This window comes from Fundulus heteroclitus, chromosome 3 (assembly GCF_011125445.2).
Source record: "Fundulus heteroclitus isolate FHET01 chromosome 3, MU-UCD_Fhet_4.1, whole genome shotgun sequence".
Taxonomy (NCBI): domain Eukaryota; kingdom Metazoa; phylum Chordata; class Actinopteri; order Cyprinodontiformes; family Fundulidae; genus Fundulus; species Fundulus heteroclitus.
In genome coordinates this window covers 33,292,967-33,315,089 of record NC_046363.1, presented here as the reverse complement: position 1 = coordinate 33,315,089, position 22,123 = coordinate 33,292,967, and the positions used below count along the sequence as shown (strand labels likewise).

Here is a 22,123-nt window from a genome sequence, read left to right as displayed (position 1 = left end):
TTAACCCTGAAAGAAACTTCTGCACAACTTTGTCCTTGATCTATGATGCTGCTTGTTCATTAATGTTCTCTAAAGCCCACTTCTGATCAGTGTTTCAATCTGATTTCTACGTGTGTTCTTTACACCTCATAGTTATTTAATCTAATTAATAACATTTATTTAATCATATTACAGATAGAAATAAATAAATCATTGCTTCTAAATGTTTTGGATGTACAAAAAATATAAAAAAATATGGGTAAGTTGAGTAAATGAGGTTTGGTGTAAATTTGTTTAGTTGATATTATTATGATGATAATGATGATACTACTGCTGCTGCTGATGATGATGATGATGATGATGATGATGATGATGATGATGATGATGATGATGACTTTATTTCTAAAGTGCTTTCAGATAAAGTGCTGAACAGTTACCAGAAGATAAAAAAGAAGACAACCAATAAAACAAAAAATAATTAAAAAAATAAAGAAATATTTAGGCATAAAATTAAAATGCATAAGGTAGGGCGAACAAGTAGTTTTAAAAACCTCCACAGGACACGAGCTTATCTAACATCTTGAGGGAGATTTTTCCACAAAGACACGGTGCATGGAAAGTAAAAGCATGCTCCCAACTATTTTTCTTCTATCTTTAGGAACGTTTTGAACGTGCCGCCCTGAGGTCACAGAGCACAGGGTGGAACATCCGGTTGCGAAGGATCAGAGATAGGAAGGCGCAAGCCCGTTTACAGCCTATTTGTACACGCACCCTGTTACATAACCTGGAGGGTTTTACTGTATTTTTAGATTTTCAGTGATGCAGAGTAAGACAGCTCAACAACTTTGAACTGTTATGAGGGAAAATCCTAATTTGGTTTCACAATATTTACTGCAGAAATTAAAAGAAATATTCCCTGTTGATACTTTTAGCCATTTGATTCAAGTTAAATTCTGTTAAAATTGGTATCGATTCCGAAGGTCAGAGCTTGATAAAATTTGGGATCTGAACTACCACAAATTCTCTACCCTGCATCTCTGCTATGAAGAATACTATAGTTTGAAGCATGCAAGCTTCCTTTTAAAAGAAATAATCCAAGGATGGAAGCGTTACCAACCTTAAGCTGCTTCTCTTTAGCAGGTTTTACGTTGACCTCTCTCCAGGTCTCCGTGCCCTTCTCCTTCTGGTCCAGGTAGTAGCCGCGGACAGGGTTTCCGCCGTTAGAGGAAGGAGCCCTCCAGCCCAGGACCATCTCCGATCCGGTGCACAGCAGCAGGGCAATAGCAGAGGGAGAGGACGGAACGTCTACGTGAACAGAGATGAAAACAAACCAAAAAAATTAGAGCTGAAAGAAATCAGTGAAAAGCATCTCAGCAGACAGCCGTCACAACTGAACAGCGAGAACTCCGTAGAAGACTTCAGCTTCTGTCTAAAAAAAAATGCAAACTCTTGAGTCTGTGCCAATGTTGAAAGAATTATTCAGTTTATGTTCCATTTAATAAAAATTCACTTCTTGGAAAGAACTGGACTAATGCTACTATCCAGCAGGATATTTCAGAGCAGTAGGGCCAATGAGCGATTTCTAAAGGCAATAGATCAACGCTGTCAACATTACGCTTAAATTGCTGAAATCCTGAAGGCAAATTGTAAAGAAATATAAGGAGAGATTTCAAACTAGAGATTTCAATGCCTCTAACAGCGGCGTGGCACATCACCAGATTTCAAGTTGCCCCAAACCTTTTTCTGTATAATTTTCATGCAAACATATACGACCAAAAACAAGTGTTCCTAGTCACATGTTTCAAACGGAAAATATTAAAACACACTTTTGCGATTTCTGGAACTGTTGCAACACCACCAACTCCTTCTTGAACTTACTGATAGCTGATTTGACCATGATGGGGTGAGACCCGTCTGAATATCTGCTGTTTCCTGCTCGGCTCACAGACTTCACCCTAAACACATACTCCTTCCAAGTCTTCAGGCCGTGAACTATAAACCTGAGGAGAAATTATGTTTGAGCTACACACTGGAAAAGATCTAATATATCATTACAATTTTAATTTAAATCTAATTTCTTACCTGGTTGCTGTTATAGGTTTGTTGTTGACCGTTTTCCACTCCTGTTTTCCAGCCTCGCTGTAGTACAGATAATATCCCAGGATGTTGAGTTTGTCTTTGGGTTCTTGCCACTGCAGCAAAACCGAGGTGTCGGTGTCTCTAATAGCCATGACTGAGTGAGGTGGAGGCGGCACGGCTGAAGGGAATCAAAGGAGGTTCAATCAGTCAAAAACAATTAAAGATCTTTTATGAACAGATTGAAAATTTAATCCACACTGGAAATTACCCATGACAACTTCTAAACACAGATTAGGTGTAAATTGAAGTATATGGCCATTGTTGGTTCTCAAACGAGGATGGACAAATGAGAGAGTGAGTAAGGTTGGCTGGAGGAAATTATTTATGTTTTAAACTAAAAAAAGCCAAGACATTCTCATCCATAGCTATTCATGTACAGATGCTTTACCCAGAGTCCCTAAATGAGTTTACTATTAATCGGGAATGGCAAAAAGCAAAAGATGGGAAGACTCAATGCCAACATCTTGAAGAGGGTTTGGCCAGTATGTATGTTAATGTTAGGTTTTAAAAACAATTTACAAAGTTCGATTACAGTGACAAAAATGAATGTTAAAGATAAAAAATTAAGATCCCTAAAACACTGTAAAATATGATCCTTATTTTGCGACTAAGCATGAGATGATTAAAAAAGTACATTGAAACAAAAATGTCTGTATTCTCTCTTTTTAACCATTAAGTAATTGATTTGTAACTTCATATAAATTAAAACATACAATTACGTTGCATAAGGTGTCTCCTTTCCAGACGATATTGATATAGTTTTTTTTTTCCACCTATGACTTGCAAACAAATGAGCAATCAAAAAGCTGTCATCGTTAATCAGCCTCCATTCAGAATCTGTGTTAACCAACAAGTGGTCTCAATTTCAGCACAGATATACACCCTTTGAGATATATATATATATATATATATATATATATATATATACACACTGCTCAAAAATAAAGGGAACACTTAAACAACACAATGTAAGTACAAGTCAGTCACACTTGTGTGAAATCAAAGTGAAAGTGTATTTTTGCGAAATGACAAATTAAAGTATCTACATTCTGAAAAGACTACATATAGAAACCTTTAAGTTACTAATGTTAACCATACCAATACAGTTCTTTTAGTTGTATGGCAATCTGTTGCTTTCTTAGAGGTATTTATTTTGGACAAAATCGAATCAACTAGAACATCAAACTTTAAGGATGTTATATTTTCAAACATTATAACCAAAAATATGTTAATTGATGTAACCGGGTTTCATTTTTCAATTCAAATTTATCTATATAGCGCCTATGCACAGCATGTCATCTCAAGGCACGTTACTGCGTCAATTTGATCAAATCATACAGACAGATTTATCAAAAAGTTTTCTATGTAGGGGAACCCAGCGGATTACATCAAATGTTGTCAAGCAGCATTCCCTCCTCCTAAAAGAGCGTGTAGACATGGTGGACAGTTGTCTGCATCCCTCATACTGGGCATACATGCAGCAACAGTGTGTAAAGTTGTGATGGCTTGACATGAATTGACAAAATGCATTTTCCACATCTTTTCATTTGTTTTTTAGAAGCTATCCATTTTGACTTTTGTGTATATAATGCAGTTCCTGAATAAAGCCGGTGGGAATCATGTCACCGTTACTGCTGGTCCCAGCTCAGTATAGAATATGATTTAGCAATTTGTTCGTACCAGTGTATCTGACCTTTTCAGCACACAAAGTAATTAATCGGCACCAGTACACAACGTACCTTGTGGCTCTCCGAGTGAAATGGGTGCGCTCGGGTCCGAGGGGTCGCTGACACCGTACTTGTTGACGGAGCGCACTCTGAAGCAGTACTGCTTGTCTTTGACCAGATCAAACACTGGGAACCTGGGAGAGTTCACCACCATGTCCAGACTGGCCAGTTCCCAGCTGTTCTTCCCTGCCAATGACTGATCCAAGCAAAAAATAAATAAAATGAATAAATCAAGGTTAAATTAAAAAAACTATTATCCCTCTTAAATGACATTGCAACTCTGCAGGCCTTCAAGTATCCCTAAGCCTTTCAGAAAAACAGACCCTTACATTTAAACTCACTGAAAGGGAGGGGAGTGTGGGTTTGTGTATAAATTCTTAACTTTAGTTCTTTATATTTATCACTGAAAAACACTCTTAAGAGACTAAACCAAATGAAACAGCTCCTTTTTTTATATTCCTTATTGGCATTTCTATATTGCCCCTGTGTGATTTCAACATTTCCTTTTCTAAATCATTGTTTTGAAGGTAGAAATCCCAACAAAAGAGCAGGCACGCCAAAAGGGAAGAGTGATTATAAAGTGCTTTCTTGAGGGCAAAAAAGATATTTGAATGTTCCCTTCATTATATAGGCAGAAGTGAGGCTGCAGACTTTAGTAATTTCAGGTGCCTTTGAGAGATTTGACAGTTTTATTACCTCAGTAACTTATAAAGCCTCAATAAAAATCTATTTCCTGTGGCAGTTTTCTGATTATTGGAGTCAGGAGCTGTTGAGTGCCCGAGTTGATATTAAGGAGCCCAGGCTCTTTATTGTTGCAAGGAACAGGTGAGTCCTACATTTGCAATGTGCTTCTGGCATCACTTTGAACCTTAAATTTCAGGTTGGAAAAATATTGTAAATAAGACGGTGCTGGTTCCTTCCATCTATGTTCCATATGCGCTTATATTTATTCCTTGCAGGGTCAATGGTCGAAACGAAGGGTAAAGCCTTAGAGAGGTCACCAGTCCATCATAGAGACTTAATCATAAACTCACACCTAAGGCAATCAAGAGTGGTCGCCAAACCTAATATACATTTCCTGCTGTCTTCTAAAGCTTTTTGTTCTTCTTCTGTAGGGTTTAGGTCCTGTTTGGAGCTCTCTCCTTAATCTAATTGCTCGCATCAATGCAATATTTGCAATGAATGCCATTCTGAGCAGCAGAGTGACGGTTAGCTTCCATAAAAAGCTCAGCCTAAACTCATTCTGCCAAATTCATCTACTGATGAAACATCCGTTGACATGCAATTCATGAGTGTCTAGCATATTTAGCAGATTTACATTTGAAACGATTGTCATTCAACCAGGTTTTTTTTTTTCTCCATAGGAAACTGGACACCCATCTCTCAAAGGATAATATAGAGTAAAGGGAGTATCTAATTTAAAAAAAAAAAAGATTATTTAGCTATTTTTATTTACATTTTCTTTAAATTTTGATGTTACAAGTTATTAACACCCTTCTTAATAATCAATGAAATATCTGAATGTATGTTTTCCAGGACTACCTGAATTAATGTCTGTAAGTGTTGGAGGATGCAAGGCATCCACAGAAATCCACCATAGAAATGACGATGCGGTGTCTGATTCTGACATTGAATGGGACTGATCTATTATGAAGGACTAAAATTCACAAATTGGTAACAAACCCCAAATATATATGTGGCCTTGAAGCAAAAAGGTTCTGGGTTCAAATCCTAGCCAGAAGTCTTTCTGCATGTTATCACCATGCATGCGTAGTGCAAAAAAAAAACATGTTTCATTCATTTGTTACTCAAATTAGCCATAACAAGTGAGCGCATGTGTCCGTGGTGTGGTGGGCTGTCTTGAGTCTTTCTCTGTTGCCCTGTGTTGGACAGGTGACCTTCCCAGTGTGTACCCTGCCTTTCATCGACATTTGGAGCCTCCCCCATGACCAATGCGTGAATAAACAGGTATAGAAAAAGAATGGACAAAAATATATAAATTCTTTATTTTCCAATGTGAATACTAACCTGGCTAGCCAGATTGATAATGTGTAGCACTCTAAGGTCTGCACATTATCAATCTAAGTCTGCTCCCATCCAATATGTTCGGGGTAAGGAGCGACATTCAGCAGAACTTCCCGAGCTGATTGGGAGAAGAGAGACACCCAGTGCCCGCCTACCACAAAGTTGGCTTCAGCACATCACGGTATCAACTCAAAATGACGATAGCAGCAGGCGCCATGATAAACCACAACAAGTTAAGCTGGTCGAGGCGAATTTTTTTGGATAGTGACACTCACAGCAATCGTGGATTCTGACTAAACAGATTTGATGGCAGCAGCTACACCTCCGTCCTCCTGTGCTGCCATGTTTATGTTGGTTCGGCTGTGGGCTCGGCAGCTCTTGCTTTCATCACAGCTGTATGCTCCGCCATAACCCACAACACTGCAACGTGATTGGCCCCGACCCGTTTGGTTCGGTCTAGAACGGTTGAGGCGTGAGCGGTACAAGATGGGTTCTCGTGTGTGAACGCGCAAATACCGCGAGAAATTAGCTTGCAGGCAAGGTTATATGAACACATGCAAGCTTAACAAATAAAGCACGGCAACAGCTGACCAGTGTTGTATAGTAACAAAGTAAAAATACTTCACTACTGTACTTAAGTATATTTTGGAGTACTTTATACTTTTCTCGAGTATAACATTTTTTGATAACTTTTACTTTTACTTCACTATATTTCTGAACTTAATTGCATACTTTTACTCCAATACATTTTAAATGTTTGGTTTAGTTACTCGTTACAAAAAGAGAATGAGAGACTCACGCACTTAAGTGTTTTGACCCCACCTACTGATTGACTGCGACAAAGTCAGAACTTGCCTGGTCTTATTCATCACCACTAACAGGATATGAAGCTGGTTCAGTAGTAAAGCAGGTTAAATTAACCTTGTGGTATAGGTAAAGCATCTAATAGCAGAGTCCTAATTTTCTCAACTAAATGATAACCTGTAGGTGTATCTATTAGCAGGTTTACCACTTCTTGTAGTTTAACTAAACCTGGTTTATCACTTCACCATGTTCTTAGTATACACCCCCTGGTCTAAATTGTGCATGCACTTGGTTGTGCACAATTATAAAGTGCATAGCACTGACCTTACTTAAAGAAGGAAAACTGAAAGCTTACAAAAATGTTGTATTTTCTGTCTAAACTTGGTCTAAATTTCTCCTGAACTTGGTTGTTTATATTATTTTAAGTGAATTTGACCTTCAAAGTTTACCAAAATCTAAAAAATGTCATTCAAACTGCATTTGCTTAGTTTTACTTTTTACTTATACTTTTTATTACATTACTTGAGTACATCTATTTTTACAGTAATTTTCATACTTAAGTACAAGACATTTCAGATACTTTAAGACTTTTACTCAAGTAACATTTCAGTCAGTCACTTGGACTTTTACCAAAGTCATATTTTGGAGAGGTACTTATACTTTTACTTGACTCCGAGATTTCAGTACTTTATACAACACTGCAGCTGACCATCATTCTTTCTTCCTTTTGTGTCCTTTAAATGAGTTAAAGGAATAAACTTCAAAAGAATATCAGCTTGAAACACATAAAAACCCAAAACAATAACATTTTAACGGCAAACTCCTGTCATGCTGTCCGCTTGAAACTTCGCTTGTTGACCCTAAGCTATAAATCAATAAAACGCAATTAAATAAACAGAACGTATAGAGAGAGACTTGTAATGTCTTAGCTCCTGTTTGTTTAAAAAATGCAAAGCGTCGTTATGATCTGCAGCTAATGATCACATAAGAAATGAGATTACTGTTGGGGTGATCACTGCAGCCAAGCAGCTTTCAGAGCTGGTGAAATATGAATCTTTGTTTTTCTGTGTGTGAATCAGGGGAGGTGCGCGTGGGCGTGAGGACCGACCCGCTCCACGTAGAAGGTCAGCGGCTCCCTGCCTCGGGGTTCAGGCTCGGTCCAGCTCAGCACCACGTAGGTGTCGCTCAGCTCGCAGGCGCGGACGTCTGTGGGAGGAAAAGGAGCTTTGACCCGACCTGCGGAGCAGAGAGGAGGAGGAGGAGGATGAAAACAAGAGAGAAAAAAAAAAAAAAAAAAACAAGGTCAGTGTAAGAAGAGTTGGCTGAGTTACAGCTTTTTATCCTCTTATTGCAAAACTCTTGAAACCGCGTCTGCTGGAACTGACACAATGGGAGAGACACTCAAACCCTCTCTGCCGCAGTTTAACCTCCGTTCCTTAAGTGCACCAAACAGCGTTCGACAGTTTGAGTCAGCAGATGTTCAAGGACTCCGCAAGCCGTTCAAGGACTGCGAAAGTCTTGGCAACAAGTGTTCACTTTTTTGTGTTGTTCCATCTGGGCCTTTGCAGGTCTGTGTTTGTGTCCCGTGAAGATTTTACAGAGCAGCAGAGCCACAGCGAACCGCAGTCTGCAATTAGTATGAGTCAGGGTTTTTTATTTTATACCCAGAGTTACTGTAGAGATTCCAGAAACATTGGCAAACTCGATGCTAGTGTTGCTAAAACTACAGTAGGCAGTATGATGTTAAACATGATGTTGAAAATCCAGATATAGTTCATTTAGGTATTTCTTAAAGCTTTCTTTTTTTAAGTGGCTGGGAAAAAAAAGACAATACACAAGAAATAAGAGTGTTCAAAAGAGCAAAATAACATTTTACACAGGAGACACGGGAGATGCCAGGAGCTGTCATGTTTGACCTTTATTTGTACACTAGGTTTCTGTTTGTTCTTTTGTTACGTTCGAACAAGAAAACTAATGGAAAGTTCAACAATGAGTGTTTTTTACTAAGAAAGCTTCCTAAAACTGCACTCGTCAAGAACGTGCACAGGGTTACAGGCACTTCAGTTGGCCCATTTAAAATGTAATAAACTTATAAAAAAAAAAAAAAGAACAAAAAAAAAGATCAGTCAGTATCACCTTTCATTTATACAAGTAACAGGGTACAGTCATAAGCAGGATGGAAATATAATTGGAATAATGAGGACAGCAGTGGAAATGTGTTAATAGTCATGCCTGCTACAGAACGATTTAACTACATGCTGCACAAATTTAGTCACTCTACCATGTATAACGTTTCAATTAATGTAATGATCAATATCAAATAAAAACTGTAGTAATAAAATAACAAAATAAACAAGATGAACCATAAAAGCATGCTAAATTGGTTAATTAAAGCAATTAATAAATAATTTTGAGTAGATGAATGAAAGAAAGACACAAAGAATGAAGCTAAATGAATACATTGATAAATAAATACAAAACATCAATAGATTTAATTTATTTAATAATTGATTATATTAATAATATTATTCACTGAAAAAAGGAGAATAAACAAATTTGAAACTGAAAATAAAGGACAGTGTTATGATTTTAGCACTCACAGCAGTAAGACCAAAAACTATATTTTAAATACCATTCTTACTTCTTTTTACAGGTTGAAAAGTTAAATCAGAATCGTCTAAAATCAGTATTGGCAGTCAAAATCGCACAAAAACAGGATATTAAAAAAAAAATTTAAAAAAAATCTGCCAACACAATATGATGCATTTCCACCATTTAGTTTACTGCACAGGAAAATAACAAACCAGAAAGTAATGGAATTATGCCCCCAAAATAGCGTAATAAGCACGACTAAAGGGAAACTTTGAGCTCTTTAAGCTGCTTTTTGATGGAGCTCAATCTCTCAATTATATTTTAGTCATTGCATTAAAAGCTTTACCACCTGGGTAAATGCGTTCTATCCCAGGCCTCCAACACTGAGCAGAATCTAAAAGATAGTGATTTTCTGGTGGCCCCATCTTCTTCTTTCCTTTCACATATTTCTGTATGTGAGGTACACTGTCAAGGTTATCAGGCCCCCTTTCATAGATATTCACTCCACCGGGGGCTATTATATGCATTTACTGGGAGACCACAGGGGACGTTTTGCTCCTCTTTGCTGCTGCAAATGGAGCAAATGTTCGTCGCTGCAGCCGTACAATTACTGCAGCTCATTGTTAAACATAATATAGAGATGCATTAAAGCCACCAGCCTGCGGCAACCTACAGATGAGGGGGCGGCGTCGTGTGTTCCAGCAAAAAAACAACACAAATGCCGTGTTAGAAATGCTCCTTTTGAGAGAGAATGGCGCCTAAAATAAAAAGCCCAACATTCTCACCTTCCAGTTCATCTTTTGTAATGGTGATGGTCCTTCCTCTGTCCACTTTGACCACTGCGAGAAGACAGAAAAGACAATGAGAGGAGACATATGGGGCATTGGAGTTGCACGGAGGCAATGATGACACCATTTTCCTGCTAATGTTAGAGGATCAGACATACAAAAAAAAAAGAAAAAAAGGTGAACAGCAGCGAGACGAGAAGAGGGAGAGAAGACCAGAGGCGGGTGGACCTTCTGTCTGTCCTTCATCTGTGTTTAATGATCCACAGCCTCTGACCACAGCCCATCTGTCCTCCTCGTTACACACACACACACACACACACACACACCTCATTCATCCTTCCAATCCTCCACTCTAAATCCAAGATTTAACTAAACCAAAAAAAAAAAAAAGAAGATGCTTTTTAAGTCACCTTTTAAGAAACAAAGCATTCTTCTGAATGCTGTCATTAAGATGGTGTTGCAGAAAAAACAAACAAACAAACAACAACAATGGCTATGCAAGATGAGATCTAAATCTGCACGCCTACATCTGTTTTCTCCAGCACTGATCATTTCTTTGCAGGTATAATAGGGCAACGGAGGCAGATGAGGTGAATAAACAGCAGGAGCGAGTCGTGAATGCATTGCTGATGATCTTTGCGGCACACTGCAGATGTCGATAAGACGCGAAGCCAAAGCCTGGATAAATGGGCGTAGAAGGATAAGACACAGAAGCTTCTACGCAAAGCAAAAGGACCACATTGTGGGACGTTTTATGGTTAATTGCAGCCTCAGGCACAATTCCTTTCAACTCTAAACGTGTAGTGGTGGTCGAAGCAATAACAAGGACTTAAAACACTGTAATTTTTATTTAAATATGCTGTAATGTAAGCCCAAAATGAGGCTTTAAGGCAGATGCGTCATTCTGTTTTGTTTTCTACATGATTATTGCTATATTAACAAGAGCTGTGAACTCAAATGTAATTGAAAACTCAATCTGGACTTAGGGTTCAATTTGCCCCTTCTCAGATGTATCTTTCCTAACAACCCTGTTCATAGACAGGTACCTAACCATGTGGACTGCTTTTGGCTGGATGATATATATAAAAAAAGCATATCAATAAGATACAAATCATATTGATAAATATCAATAGTTATCAAAAAATTCTAAACATGTATTTTAAGTGCAGCCGGGTCATTTTATGCTGTTGCTTAGCGACCTATTTTTAGATACAGAACACAAACACTGAATTCAAACTCAACCCTTTATTCAACCAACTTTTTACCAAATCTGCAAGTTTTTAAAAAAGAAAATAGAACACATGCTCTCTGAACTTTTTGAAGGGGGCGGAGCTTGGGGGGCGGAGCATTCCTGGGTCTGCGTTTGTGATTGGTTGGGTGGATGTAGTGACTGTAATGGCTAGAGTGTAAAATGAAGGAAAACTGTTATTCCGTTTAACCTTTTATTAAGCTTCTTTTGTCTATTGATCAATAATATATATTGTTATTGAATTATCGTACAGCCCTAATTGAGTCCCTCTCTTATGTTCCAATATAACTGCATGATATTTTCAGAAGATCTTGTTACACCCTCTGTAAAAACCCTTGTTTTAAACAGCAGGTAATTGTGTTGCAGACAGTAAAGCCATTACCTTTAAGGTGCTATATGTCCTCCTAAATGCAACTACAAATCTGAGAGGAAATGTAAAAAAAAAAAAGTGTTATAACCTGGTTTCATGTGTGTGCCAACCCTTGAGCTAAAATTCTACTTGAACTCTTTTCTAGATATAATTTCACCATTCAGTCTTGATGGAAAACACCTAATATCAGTTATGGTGAATAAGAATAACTAGACATAAAGTCCATCTGTCATAGCACAATCTTCCTGAAATGTGATCCTTTTGACTATACTATACATATATCTCATATTGTTCTGTAAATAGGCTGGTGTTTCCACACCGTTTTTCCACTGTTTAACTTGAATATTTCATAGTTTTTACCCGAGTAGGCCATATCAGTAACGGTGCAATACTTATGCTATACTTTTTACTCTATCTTGGCCTTGCTGAAAAGATAATTATCTGTTGTTTTTGGAACAAACTTTAGATTAGCTTGTTTTTATCAATACTAAAAATTGTGAGAAATTTCCCCATAGTGAAAAAAAAAGGATTATGTTATCTGATCTTATCTATAGTTCCATTTTGTTAGTGGTATTATAACAAAGTGAGCAAATGGAAACAGCAGCTACTCACCCACACAGTAGTGGGCCTGAGGTGCTCAGTGTACAGAGGTCAAATGTTGCAGATTAGCTCCAGAGTGTTGAGAGCCTCATGGAATGGGTTTCCATGGCCGAGCAGCTGCAGCATTGCATCGCCAAGAGAAATGCAAAGTGTGGGACACAGTGCTGTAAAGCATGCCGCCATTGGACTCTAGCGTAGTGCAGGAATGACAAACCATGCTTTCCTGCGTATTTATCCAGTGGATGAGTCTGGGTTCAGAGGCGGCTAGGAGAGCACCACTTACCTGACTGCCTTGTGTCAAGTGTACAGTTTGGTGCAGAGGGTTTCATGGTATGGGGTCGTTTTCAGGAGTTAACTCTTAGTAGTGCAGCATACAAAGACATTTTGCATAATTTTAGGCTCCTTTCTTCAGCACTACAAGGAAATTCAAGTAGATCAAGCAAAGCAACTATTGTTAGAATAATAAAATGAGTCTGCTAGTTTAACTTTAAAATTCTCATCATCTCTTCATCAGTATTGATTGTGTTTATGATTTTATAACAGCTCCACAATATCTTAAAATGGCAATTGCGATGTCTGTATCACCTATATCCCGATTGCAAAGGGCTGCTGAATATAAAAGTTTTAGTAGGTTATTATATTTATGGTGCCATACAGTAAAACTCTGCCTCCCAACAACAGATTTAGCTACTGGGATGTTACCTTTACTGCTGTTTATCTCCATAACTGATAACGTGAATGAGCCAGACCAGAAAGCATACGGAAAGTAGTGGTGAAAACAAAGAGTGTATTGAGGAATAATAAAATATATTCAGTCACTACAATATCCAGAAATAATTTTGCATTCCTTAGATCTTGCATTCCCTAGAATCTTTGCAGCCATTAGGTTATACCCATTGTCCTGGTGTGTTCAAGAGGGTCTGCAGTGAGGATGGGCTCCGTGACTTTGGAGGGACGTCCCGTCCCGGCTTTGTTCACGGCACGGACTCTGAACTGGTACAGAGCTCCTTCCTTCAGGCCAAACACGGGAAAGTGGCACATTTTATGAATCTGCACATTGCAGCACACCCACTCTCCCTGACTGAGGTCACACCTAAAAAAAAAAAAAGGGAGAAAGAGATTAATCAGAGCTGCAGGAACATTTATGCAAGTACGGAGAAAAAGAAAAAAATACATTTGAGTAGGAGATTCAAAAATAAATAAATAAGTGATGCAAACTATTTGCAGGGAAACAAACTATAAAATATTTCAACCCACACAATGACAAAGCTAATCAGAACACCCTGTCAAGGTCTACGATTGTGAGAGATCAACCGTAGAAGATGCCTCCGACTGCCTTGTGAAAGCCACTTTTCAAAAAGTTTTCTGAACAAATTCAGAAAAATGTAAGCAGGAGGTTGCTTAGGAACTGGAAGGCATTGCGCTCCTTCCTGTCCTAACATGAAACTCTAAAAACATCAAGGAGTTTTATCTTCTACAACGACGGGAGAACATATCAAAGAGTCGACAACAATTATCTACACATGAATCATAAAAAAAACAACAACAACAACAACACATTTTCCAGACACTTAAGGTGCAAAACCTTTACCCACTGGAGATTAACGTACCCTGAAAGCTTAATATCTTCCTGGACTGTTATGTGCGCTTTTCCAATGGGATGCTGTTTATAGAAATTAGCATGCTGAGAGTGTCGCATCTCCTACTGCCGATGTAATGCCATGAAGTGCATGCCGCACAACACCTGCATGTTGCTGCTTCAGACAGGAAAGTAATAGAAGTAGGAGTGGCAATACAATCACTTTAAGCCTCTGTAATCTATGAAATCAATTACTTTCTAATTGTGCAACGGAAATAGCCCACTTGATAATGGCAACAAAACACATTTAATCTGTCAATTCTGCAGCTTCAAATCGGCTGAAATTAGGAGAGGCAGTTCGCGAGAGGGACAGAAGAGACAGTCAAATCAGACCCAAAAAAAAAGCTTTAATTCCACATTTTATCACAGATGTTTTGGTCTAAAACATTACCAAAAACAAATGGAAACTTTGTGGAAAGAAATAACTAACCTTTTAAATGGCTTATTTAAAATATGGCAAGTTGTCTTGTTGCAAGACATAGTACACGTTGTGCTGCCTGGCTTATTTCACAGTAAATTGCAAAAGTATTCACACAACTTTAATTTTTTCCACTTCTTGTTTTACAACCGCACCCTTCAATGCATTTCATGTAAACTGCATTTGATGGACCAACACACACTAGCTAATAAGTAGTTTTACCATTTTCCCCCCTCTAAAATCAAAATGTAGCAAGGATTTGAGGTAAAGCTTTTACTTTGTAGGGCCCCTTTTTTACCGCAGTTCCAGCCGCAGCTTTTCTTGGGGTGTATCCCTTCCAACTTGGCTTATATAGAGACTGAAATATTTACCCGTTCATCTCAGCTAACTATCTCAGTGTAAGCCAGGGTGTCTGTGAACATACATTTTCAAGTCTTGCCTCAGGTTCTTGCTTTAATTTAGGTCAGAACTTTCTCTGGACCATTCGTAAAGATGAATATGCTTTTGATTTCAGCTCTGCCTGTATGCTAAGGCTTGTCGTCCTGCAGAAAGCAGAACCGCCGCAGTCGTTTTTTCCCCCCCGCTTTAACCACCTGTACTGTCACTGCTGAAGAAAAACACATTACCGCAATTTAAGTGTCTGGCCAGAGAACTTTCTTCTGTATGCTTGCTGTGTTTCCCATCTTTCTTGTGTGAAAAGTACAGGAAAATGCACTGTTGTAAAATGTACTCATGGAACCTTTTCAGTATTGCACGCCCTATACTGAATAACTGATAATTAACATGCTTGAAATGTATTTAATACTAATTAATTGTCATATTAATTATGGCAATGTTTTTGATGTGTCCAAGCCGCAGGAAAAATTCATACTAGTAAGTGACAAAGCAAATCAAATGCGGGTAGTTTTCCTTTTTAAAAGGATGGTTGAGATCCATAATGATGGTTTTAATCTGAGTTTGGCTTGTATTCATTCATTTCTGTGGTCATTAAATAAATGTCACTGGTTTAATATCTGCTACAACACCTTTACAAGAACATAAAGCTCCTAATAAATACAAGTTTACAAGCAGAAAAAAATACCTCGATGAAAACCCCTACTAAATCAAACAATAACAATGTTCAGAAAAAATAATTTATTTTGGTGTCTCTGAATACAAGTTATGAGTCTAATAGAATAATGTTAAAATAATGAGTTGTGAGCACAATATTTTTTCATACCTCCCCAAACGGCAATATTCCGGTCATTATTTATTCACATATCTAAATGGAAGAGATTTTTTCCCCTTAATATTAAACTCAAGCTCATCTAACTTCCACTTATCTGTGACAATGTCTGACTGTCCTTCACTTTCTGCATCCAGCTCTGTTCTTTGCTGCTTTGTCTGAAACGCCACGATGAAACCATCCCATCAGCACTTCAGTCCCTTTTTTGGAAGATTGCGGCAAATTGCCTTTCATAACACAGGGTCTTATTTGCCGTGTTACTGCACTGAAAAAAAAAAAAAAATCATTGGATGTCAATTTTTCTTTTTTCTACCATTTTTTTATTGATGTAGTTGGCCATTAAAGAACACACACACACACACACTGCAGGTTACTTACAGAGTAGGAGGGAAGCAGCACGTATTCCCTGAATTAAAGCTAGTATGTGACTAACAGGATTTAATTCAGATAATTATGAAGGCTGCCAGAGACTTGGTCAAAATGTTTTAACGGTGGTTGTTACGTCGTGTTTTATGAATCAATTCGATTATTTGAAAAATATTTTAAAAATTCTAAACAAACGCCATCTATTTTACAAATAGCAGGAAATAACAGATCAACTTGGAAAATAGGTAAGTAGCACTGTGACTTAAAGGTAACCCTCTTATAGCACTGGGGTTTTCTTGAAAGATATTCTGTTTACATTTTAAGGTATTTAAAGTTTGTAGCTTGAAAGTGCTAAGAGATAAAGCCATATTGTGAATGATGAAAATATTAATTAGGATCCAAGGTTTGCAAAGGGAGTAAACTCATCAAATCAGTGTACTTTTCTTGTTTTTCACTCTTTCTTTCTCTGTCTGCTGTCCCTCTCCTCTCTCAGTCTCTCGCAATGGTTGACCCTCCCACCGCCCCCCACATAAAAATCTTCTCAAAAACATGCGTTTTTGAAAATGTATTGCTTAAAGGGTTAAACATTCTAAAAATATTTATTACCGTAGACGAAAATGCTGGAATGTGTAAAAAAAAAAAAAAAAAGATAACTAAGATTTAGATGGCATTGGACGGCAGTCTGTCACAAGATTCGACCGAAGTGATGAGGCAAAGAAAAAAAAAAAGTTTGCCTAGTGGTTAAACTTTTGTATTAAACTTGTATATTATATTAAACTTGTATATTATTCTTCATTCATTACACACAGACTGATATATTTCAAGTGTTTATTTCTTTAAAATTTTATGATTAAAACTGACAACAAATGAAATTCCCAAATCCAGCATCTCAGAAAGTTAAAAGATTACTTTGGGCCAATACAAAAAAAGGATTTCCAGAAATGTTGGCCAGCTGAAAAGTATGAACATGAACAGTATGAGCATGTACAGCACTCAATACCTAGTTGAGGCTTCTTTTCCTTGGATTACTGCAGTAATGTGGCATGGCATGGAGTCGATGGGTCTGTGTGATCAGGTGTTATGAGAGCCCAGGTTGCTCCGATAGTGGCCTATAGCTCTTCTGCATTGTTAGATCTGGCATATCACATCTTCCTCTTCACAATACCTCATAGATTTTCTATGGGGATAAGGTCAGTGAGCTTGCTGGTCAACTAAGAACAGGGACACCATGGTCCTTCAACCCGGTACTGCTAGCTTTGGCACTGTGTGCAGGTGCCAAAAGACATCTGCATCTCCATAAAGTTGATCAGCAGCAGGGAACATGACGTGCTCTACAACGTCCTGGTAGACGGCTGTGTTGACCTTTGACCTCAGAAAACACAGTGGACCAACACCAGCAGATGACACGGCACCTCAAATCATCACTAGCTTTGGAAACTTTACATTGGACTTCAAACAACGGGATTCTGTTCCTCTCTGACGCTGTCTCTTGTTCAAGAGCGGCCTGAAACAAGGAATGCTGCAGCTGAAACCATGTCCTGCATACGTCTAAAGCTCTGACTCCAGCTGCAGTCACTCTTTGTGGATCTCCCCGACATTTTTAATGGGTTTTGTTTCACAATCCTCTCCAGGGTGCGTTCATTCCTATTGCTTGAACACATTTTTCTACCACATATTTTTCTTCCCTTTGCCTCTGTATTAATGTTCTTAACAGAAATTAAGAAATTTCTGGGTGTATTGGCTTCCTCTGTCAAACGTTGGCATAATTTTTGATTCCGCCATGTCACTAGAATATCATTCTCACAGATTAATCAAAAACTGCTTCTTTCAGCTAAGAAATATTTCTAAGCTTCAAACTCAGTCAATGGCTGAATTAGAGATGATTATTCATGATTTTATTTAATCTCGTCTTGACTATTGTAAGAGCCTTTTTATATGTTTGATTAAGAAAGATCTTGGCCGAACGCTGCTGCAAGACTTTTAACCAACACAAGAAAAGACCCATTACCCCAGTTTTAACTCTCTACATTGGCTACCAGTACATCCATCCATCCCTTTTCTAACACGTCGATCCCCTGTGGGGTCATGAGGGGTGCTGGTGCCTATCTCCAGCTGTCAATGGGCAAGAGGCGGGGTACACCCTGGACAGGTCGCCAGTCTATCGAAGGCTACCAGTACATTTTAGAGTTAATTTTAAAATCTTAGTCTTTACTTTTAAAGCCCTGAGTGGCCAAGCTCCAGCTTATATTACCAACCTTTTACAACCATACTCCCCTTCTCGTAGCTTGAGGTCTTCCAGCCAAAGGCTGTCAGTGGTTCCACAAACTAATTTCAGGACCAGAGGGAACCGGTCTTTTAGAGCTGTGGCCCCCACACTGTGGAATATGTTGCCTTTATCTTTACGCTGCCTTAACGACCCACTTGTTCCGACTGGCTTTGAACCAGTTTTATACTATGATTTTGCATTTATGCTGTTTTATCTTTTTATTTAGTGTTGTTTTATGGTTGTTTTTAATTGTGAAGTACTTTGCGGTTTTTATCCTGTGAAAGGTGCTATATGAATAAAGTTTGCTTACTTTTCTACTTACTGCTTGGACACAGAGCTCTGTGAACAGCCCAGTCTCTTTAGCAATGACCTTTTATGTCTTGCCCTTCTTGTGCAAGGTGTCAATGGCCGTCTTTTGGACAACTGTTAAGTCAGCAGTCCTCGCCACGATTGTGCCGCCTACAGAACTATACTGACAGATCATTTAAAGGCCTTTGCAGGTGTCTTGAGTTAATTAGCTGATTAGTGTGGCACCAGGTGTCTTCAATATTGAACCTTTTTACAATATTCTAATTTTCTGAGATACAGAATTTAGGGTTTTCATTAGCTGTCAGTTATAATCCTAAAAATGTAAAAGAAATAAACACTTGAAATATATCAGTCTGCCTATAACGTGGAAAATAACATGCAAGTTTGACTTTTGAACAGAATTACAGGAAAGAAATCAACTTTTTCATGACATTCTAATTATATGACCAGCACCTGTTAGTGTGTGATGATTTCTAACGAGATTTTGAATCAGAATTCTGGTGGCTTTAACTTTTCTTAGAGATCCTGGGATAATTACCCATTACATAATTACTCGTTGACAGACCAAATACAGTTATTGAGCTATCAAAGACCTAATTAGGATAGCACACACGTCTTTATATGAGGTCCTAAAGTTGCCGTTGTGTGTCAGTGTGAAAATGAAGTCTACGCTGCTGAGAACAGCCAGCCGGCTTGTTCAGATCTGGGTAAAGGTACAAAATGTTTTCTGGAGTGTTTTGGGAGCACAAAAATATAAAATCTTCCCTCATTTTAAAACTGAATGATTTTAACCCGGCACACCTGGTTGATAGCTCTGCACCAGTTGCCATCTGTTTCTCTCTTCTTCACCTGTTCAACATGTGCCCTGCAGTCTTCCTTATTAGATCAAACCTCGCATCATGTTTCATAAATGTAAATTGTAATAGATGATGGATCGTAGCTGCTGAGCCTGTCAAAAAGGGCTACAAATGGTCTTAGAAGAAAAGCAGTTACTATGAAAGACCTTATTTCTCTGCCGATGAGCAAACCTCTGAGGGCAGCTATCAGTGCAGTTCTCTACCAAGTCAGCCTTCATGTTGGTCGCACAGAAGACAGCAGCCTGCTGTGAATTTGCCAGTGCATATAACACCCCCTGTGGAGATGTTTTTCTGTGACAAGAATTGTGAGACCAGTTGGAATAGAGGCTCAAACAGATGCAGAAAATAATGAAGCAGTCATAAGTAAAAAAAAAAAAAAAAAAAAAAAAAAAATCCAAATGCAGAGGCAAGTAGTTCAGTTTTTAGATGTGCAAAGGTAGGAGACAGATGTGCCAAGAGAGCTGCAGCTGTAATTACAGTGAAAAGGGATTCTAAAAAAAAAAAAAGTATTGACTCAGAATACAAATGCCACATTTTTTTATTTTAGTACACATAATTTGTGATTCTGTAAGCATACTCTGTACTGGGTTGATTTATCACAAATCATCACACTGAAGCTCGTGGTTGTAAGGTGAAAAGATAACGCCAACGGGAGTATGAATGCTTTCCCCTGATACTGTACAAACATATACACTGGATCAGGATTTGAAAGTAGAATGAAGCATCCTTTATAAGTCTGAAAATGAGAATTGCATATTTTAACAAATCTCACTGAAGATAAATGATCCTGATCTGACGAATGCATGAAGTGTAATCATTCCTACACTTGGCTACTATTTCGGCAATAGGTGATAAAATCAAGCGACGAGTCACATGTATGGGAACTTACTGGACAGTAAAACATTTACCTTTTTTAGTGGATCTCTTTTGCAAAGGTTTAACTTGAATTTTAATCAGAAATTGTATAAATATTTTAAGTGCAGAACAAATCTGAATCACAGGTCAGGTCGGGCTGATTCTCACCTCTCCACATAATAACCCTCCACCGGTGATGCTCCATCAGCGCTGGGCGGCTGCCAGGTCAGAAAGACGTAGTCCCTGTTGACATCGGATACCTCCACAGCCAGAGGAGAGGCAGGACCTCCCAGCACTGCAGCCGAGGCGTCTAACGGAGGACAGGAAGGAGTCAACAAAGAGACGCTGAAAATGAGGACAAGAAAATTCATCCAACGCTTTATTAGCCAGAAGGGACAGCTTATCACAAATTAAACCCTAAACCTTATTATTGGGAAACATCTGGTTTTCTCAAACGAAGGATCAAGATCCGACATGCATGATGTAACCTATGCGACAATGACCTAACCAAAAATATACAGGCACAGCGACAAAGAAATGAATTCATGTTTTTCAAAGGCAGAATAGCACGTTTCCAGGCCCGGTTTCTTAAATGTCTTCTCAAACAATAGAATGAAGTCACCATCAAGTACATCTCTTTTCATCCCTGACTCCTCCATTATTTGTCTTTGCTGCACTGTTACGCCCGTTTGCAATGCAAATATGACGGCTGAATAAAGGAGGAAGCACACATGCGGGGAAGTTCCCAGACTTGATAATTAGCTCCTCCAACTGGGATAAAGAGTCAGCTCTTTTATGTTTGTAACCAAGACCCGATTTAAGGTTATAGAAGGAACTTTTGCAGGAAGCTGGATCTGCATGACATACATATGGAGGTATATCGGTAGGTATTTGCAGTCGTATGTTTTACACGCAAAGTTCATGAATGATTCAAGGCAAGTGCTGATGTGGCGTGGACGCCAGCATCACAATGAAAAACAAAGTCGAGCCAAGCATTCTCATAAGGCTGAACGCTTGTCAAGTGGCTTATATGCATTCCGCAGACAGCCGAGGTAAAAACCGCGCTCCATGAAGACCGAATAGTTTCACAGAATGAAGTTAACAAGCTCTCCGCTGCTGAACAGTTTGATTGATGGTGCAATTTCAGTGTATGAACCACTGCTGTTTGCTGACAGGAAATGAGAGAAGAATCGCAATTTAGTGACCATGAATAGTGTTTGGGGGGGCTGAAACACTACTTATCTTGGATAGGACAGCGAATGATGACTCTACAATCAAAGCTCTAAAGGTAACTCCAAAGTGCCCGTCAGTTTGAAAAACAAAAAGTTTGAAATTACACGTTTGTGAGAGACCCATGAGCTCCCTGTTATTCTCGGAGAGACCAGGGCGACCTTGAAAGTCAACCTGGGCGGGAAAGGAAATGACATCTTTTTAGCGAAATCAGCATCTCATTGGTTTCACAGTTGGCTCTTTGAATAAATGACCGCACCCGTCAGAATTTGACACACTTTCTACATTTCATGTAGATTTTTAATTATTTGTTTGAATAATTTTTCTTTCCTGGTAGAAATTTTTTTCCAGACACAATCTCCACAAAAAAAACAGTTGGATTCTCAAGTTGATTTTCGATTTTCTCCATTGCACATTGGTTCAACATTATACTGATAAGCTAAAATATCTACATGATACTGTAGAAAAGTTGTATGCTAAGTCTAATTTGTTTAAATATTACCCACAAGAAATTTGAAGATTTTCTAATCTTTAAATTGCTCTTCGTGATGTTTTGTGTCTCCAGAGAGTCTGAATTCTTGGAAGCAACACTTCAAGAGGGAATAGGCACAGTACTTGCATGGTGACTTGCGAAAATACTCTTGATCTTTTGCTTAATTTGTCATAAGACAGCATTACATTTCAG

General features: G+C 38.4%; 1 protein-coding gene across 1 annotated transcript in view; it reads right to left on the bottom strand.

Annotated features, from left to right (window-relative positions):
- myom3 (myomesin 3) overlaps window positions 1-22,123 on the bottom strand; it is a 77,151-nt gene that overhangs the window by 27,500 nt on the left and 27,528 nt on the right. Inside the window, exons 11-18 of the mRNA XM_012875051.3 lie at window positions 20,377-20,518; window positions 13,167-13,366; window positions 10,052-10,105; window positions 7,783-7,910; window positions 3,858-4,041; window positions 2,062-2,236; window positions 1,858-1,979; window positions 1,097-1,284 (exon numbers count right to left, since the gene is read on the bottom strand). Of these exons, the coding sequence (XP_012730505.2) occupies window positions 1,097-1,284; window positions 1,858-1,979; window positions 2,062-2,236; window positions 3,858-4,041; window positions 7,783-7,910; window positions 10,052-10,105; window positions 13,167-13,366; window positions 20,377-20,518 (1,193 nt within the window). The remainder of the gene's footprint in view (window positions 1-1,096; window positions 1,285-1,857; window positions 1,980-2,061; window positions 2,237-3,857; window positions 4,042-7,782; window positions 7,911-10,051; window positions 10,106-13,166; window positions 13,367-20,376; window positions 20,519-22,123) is intronic.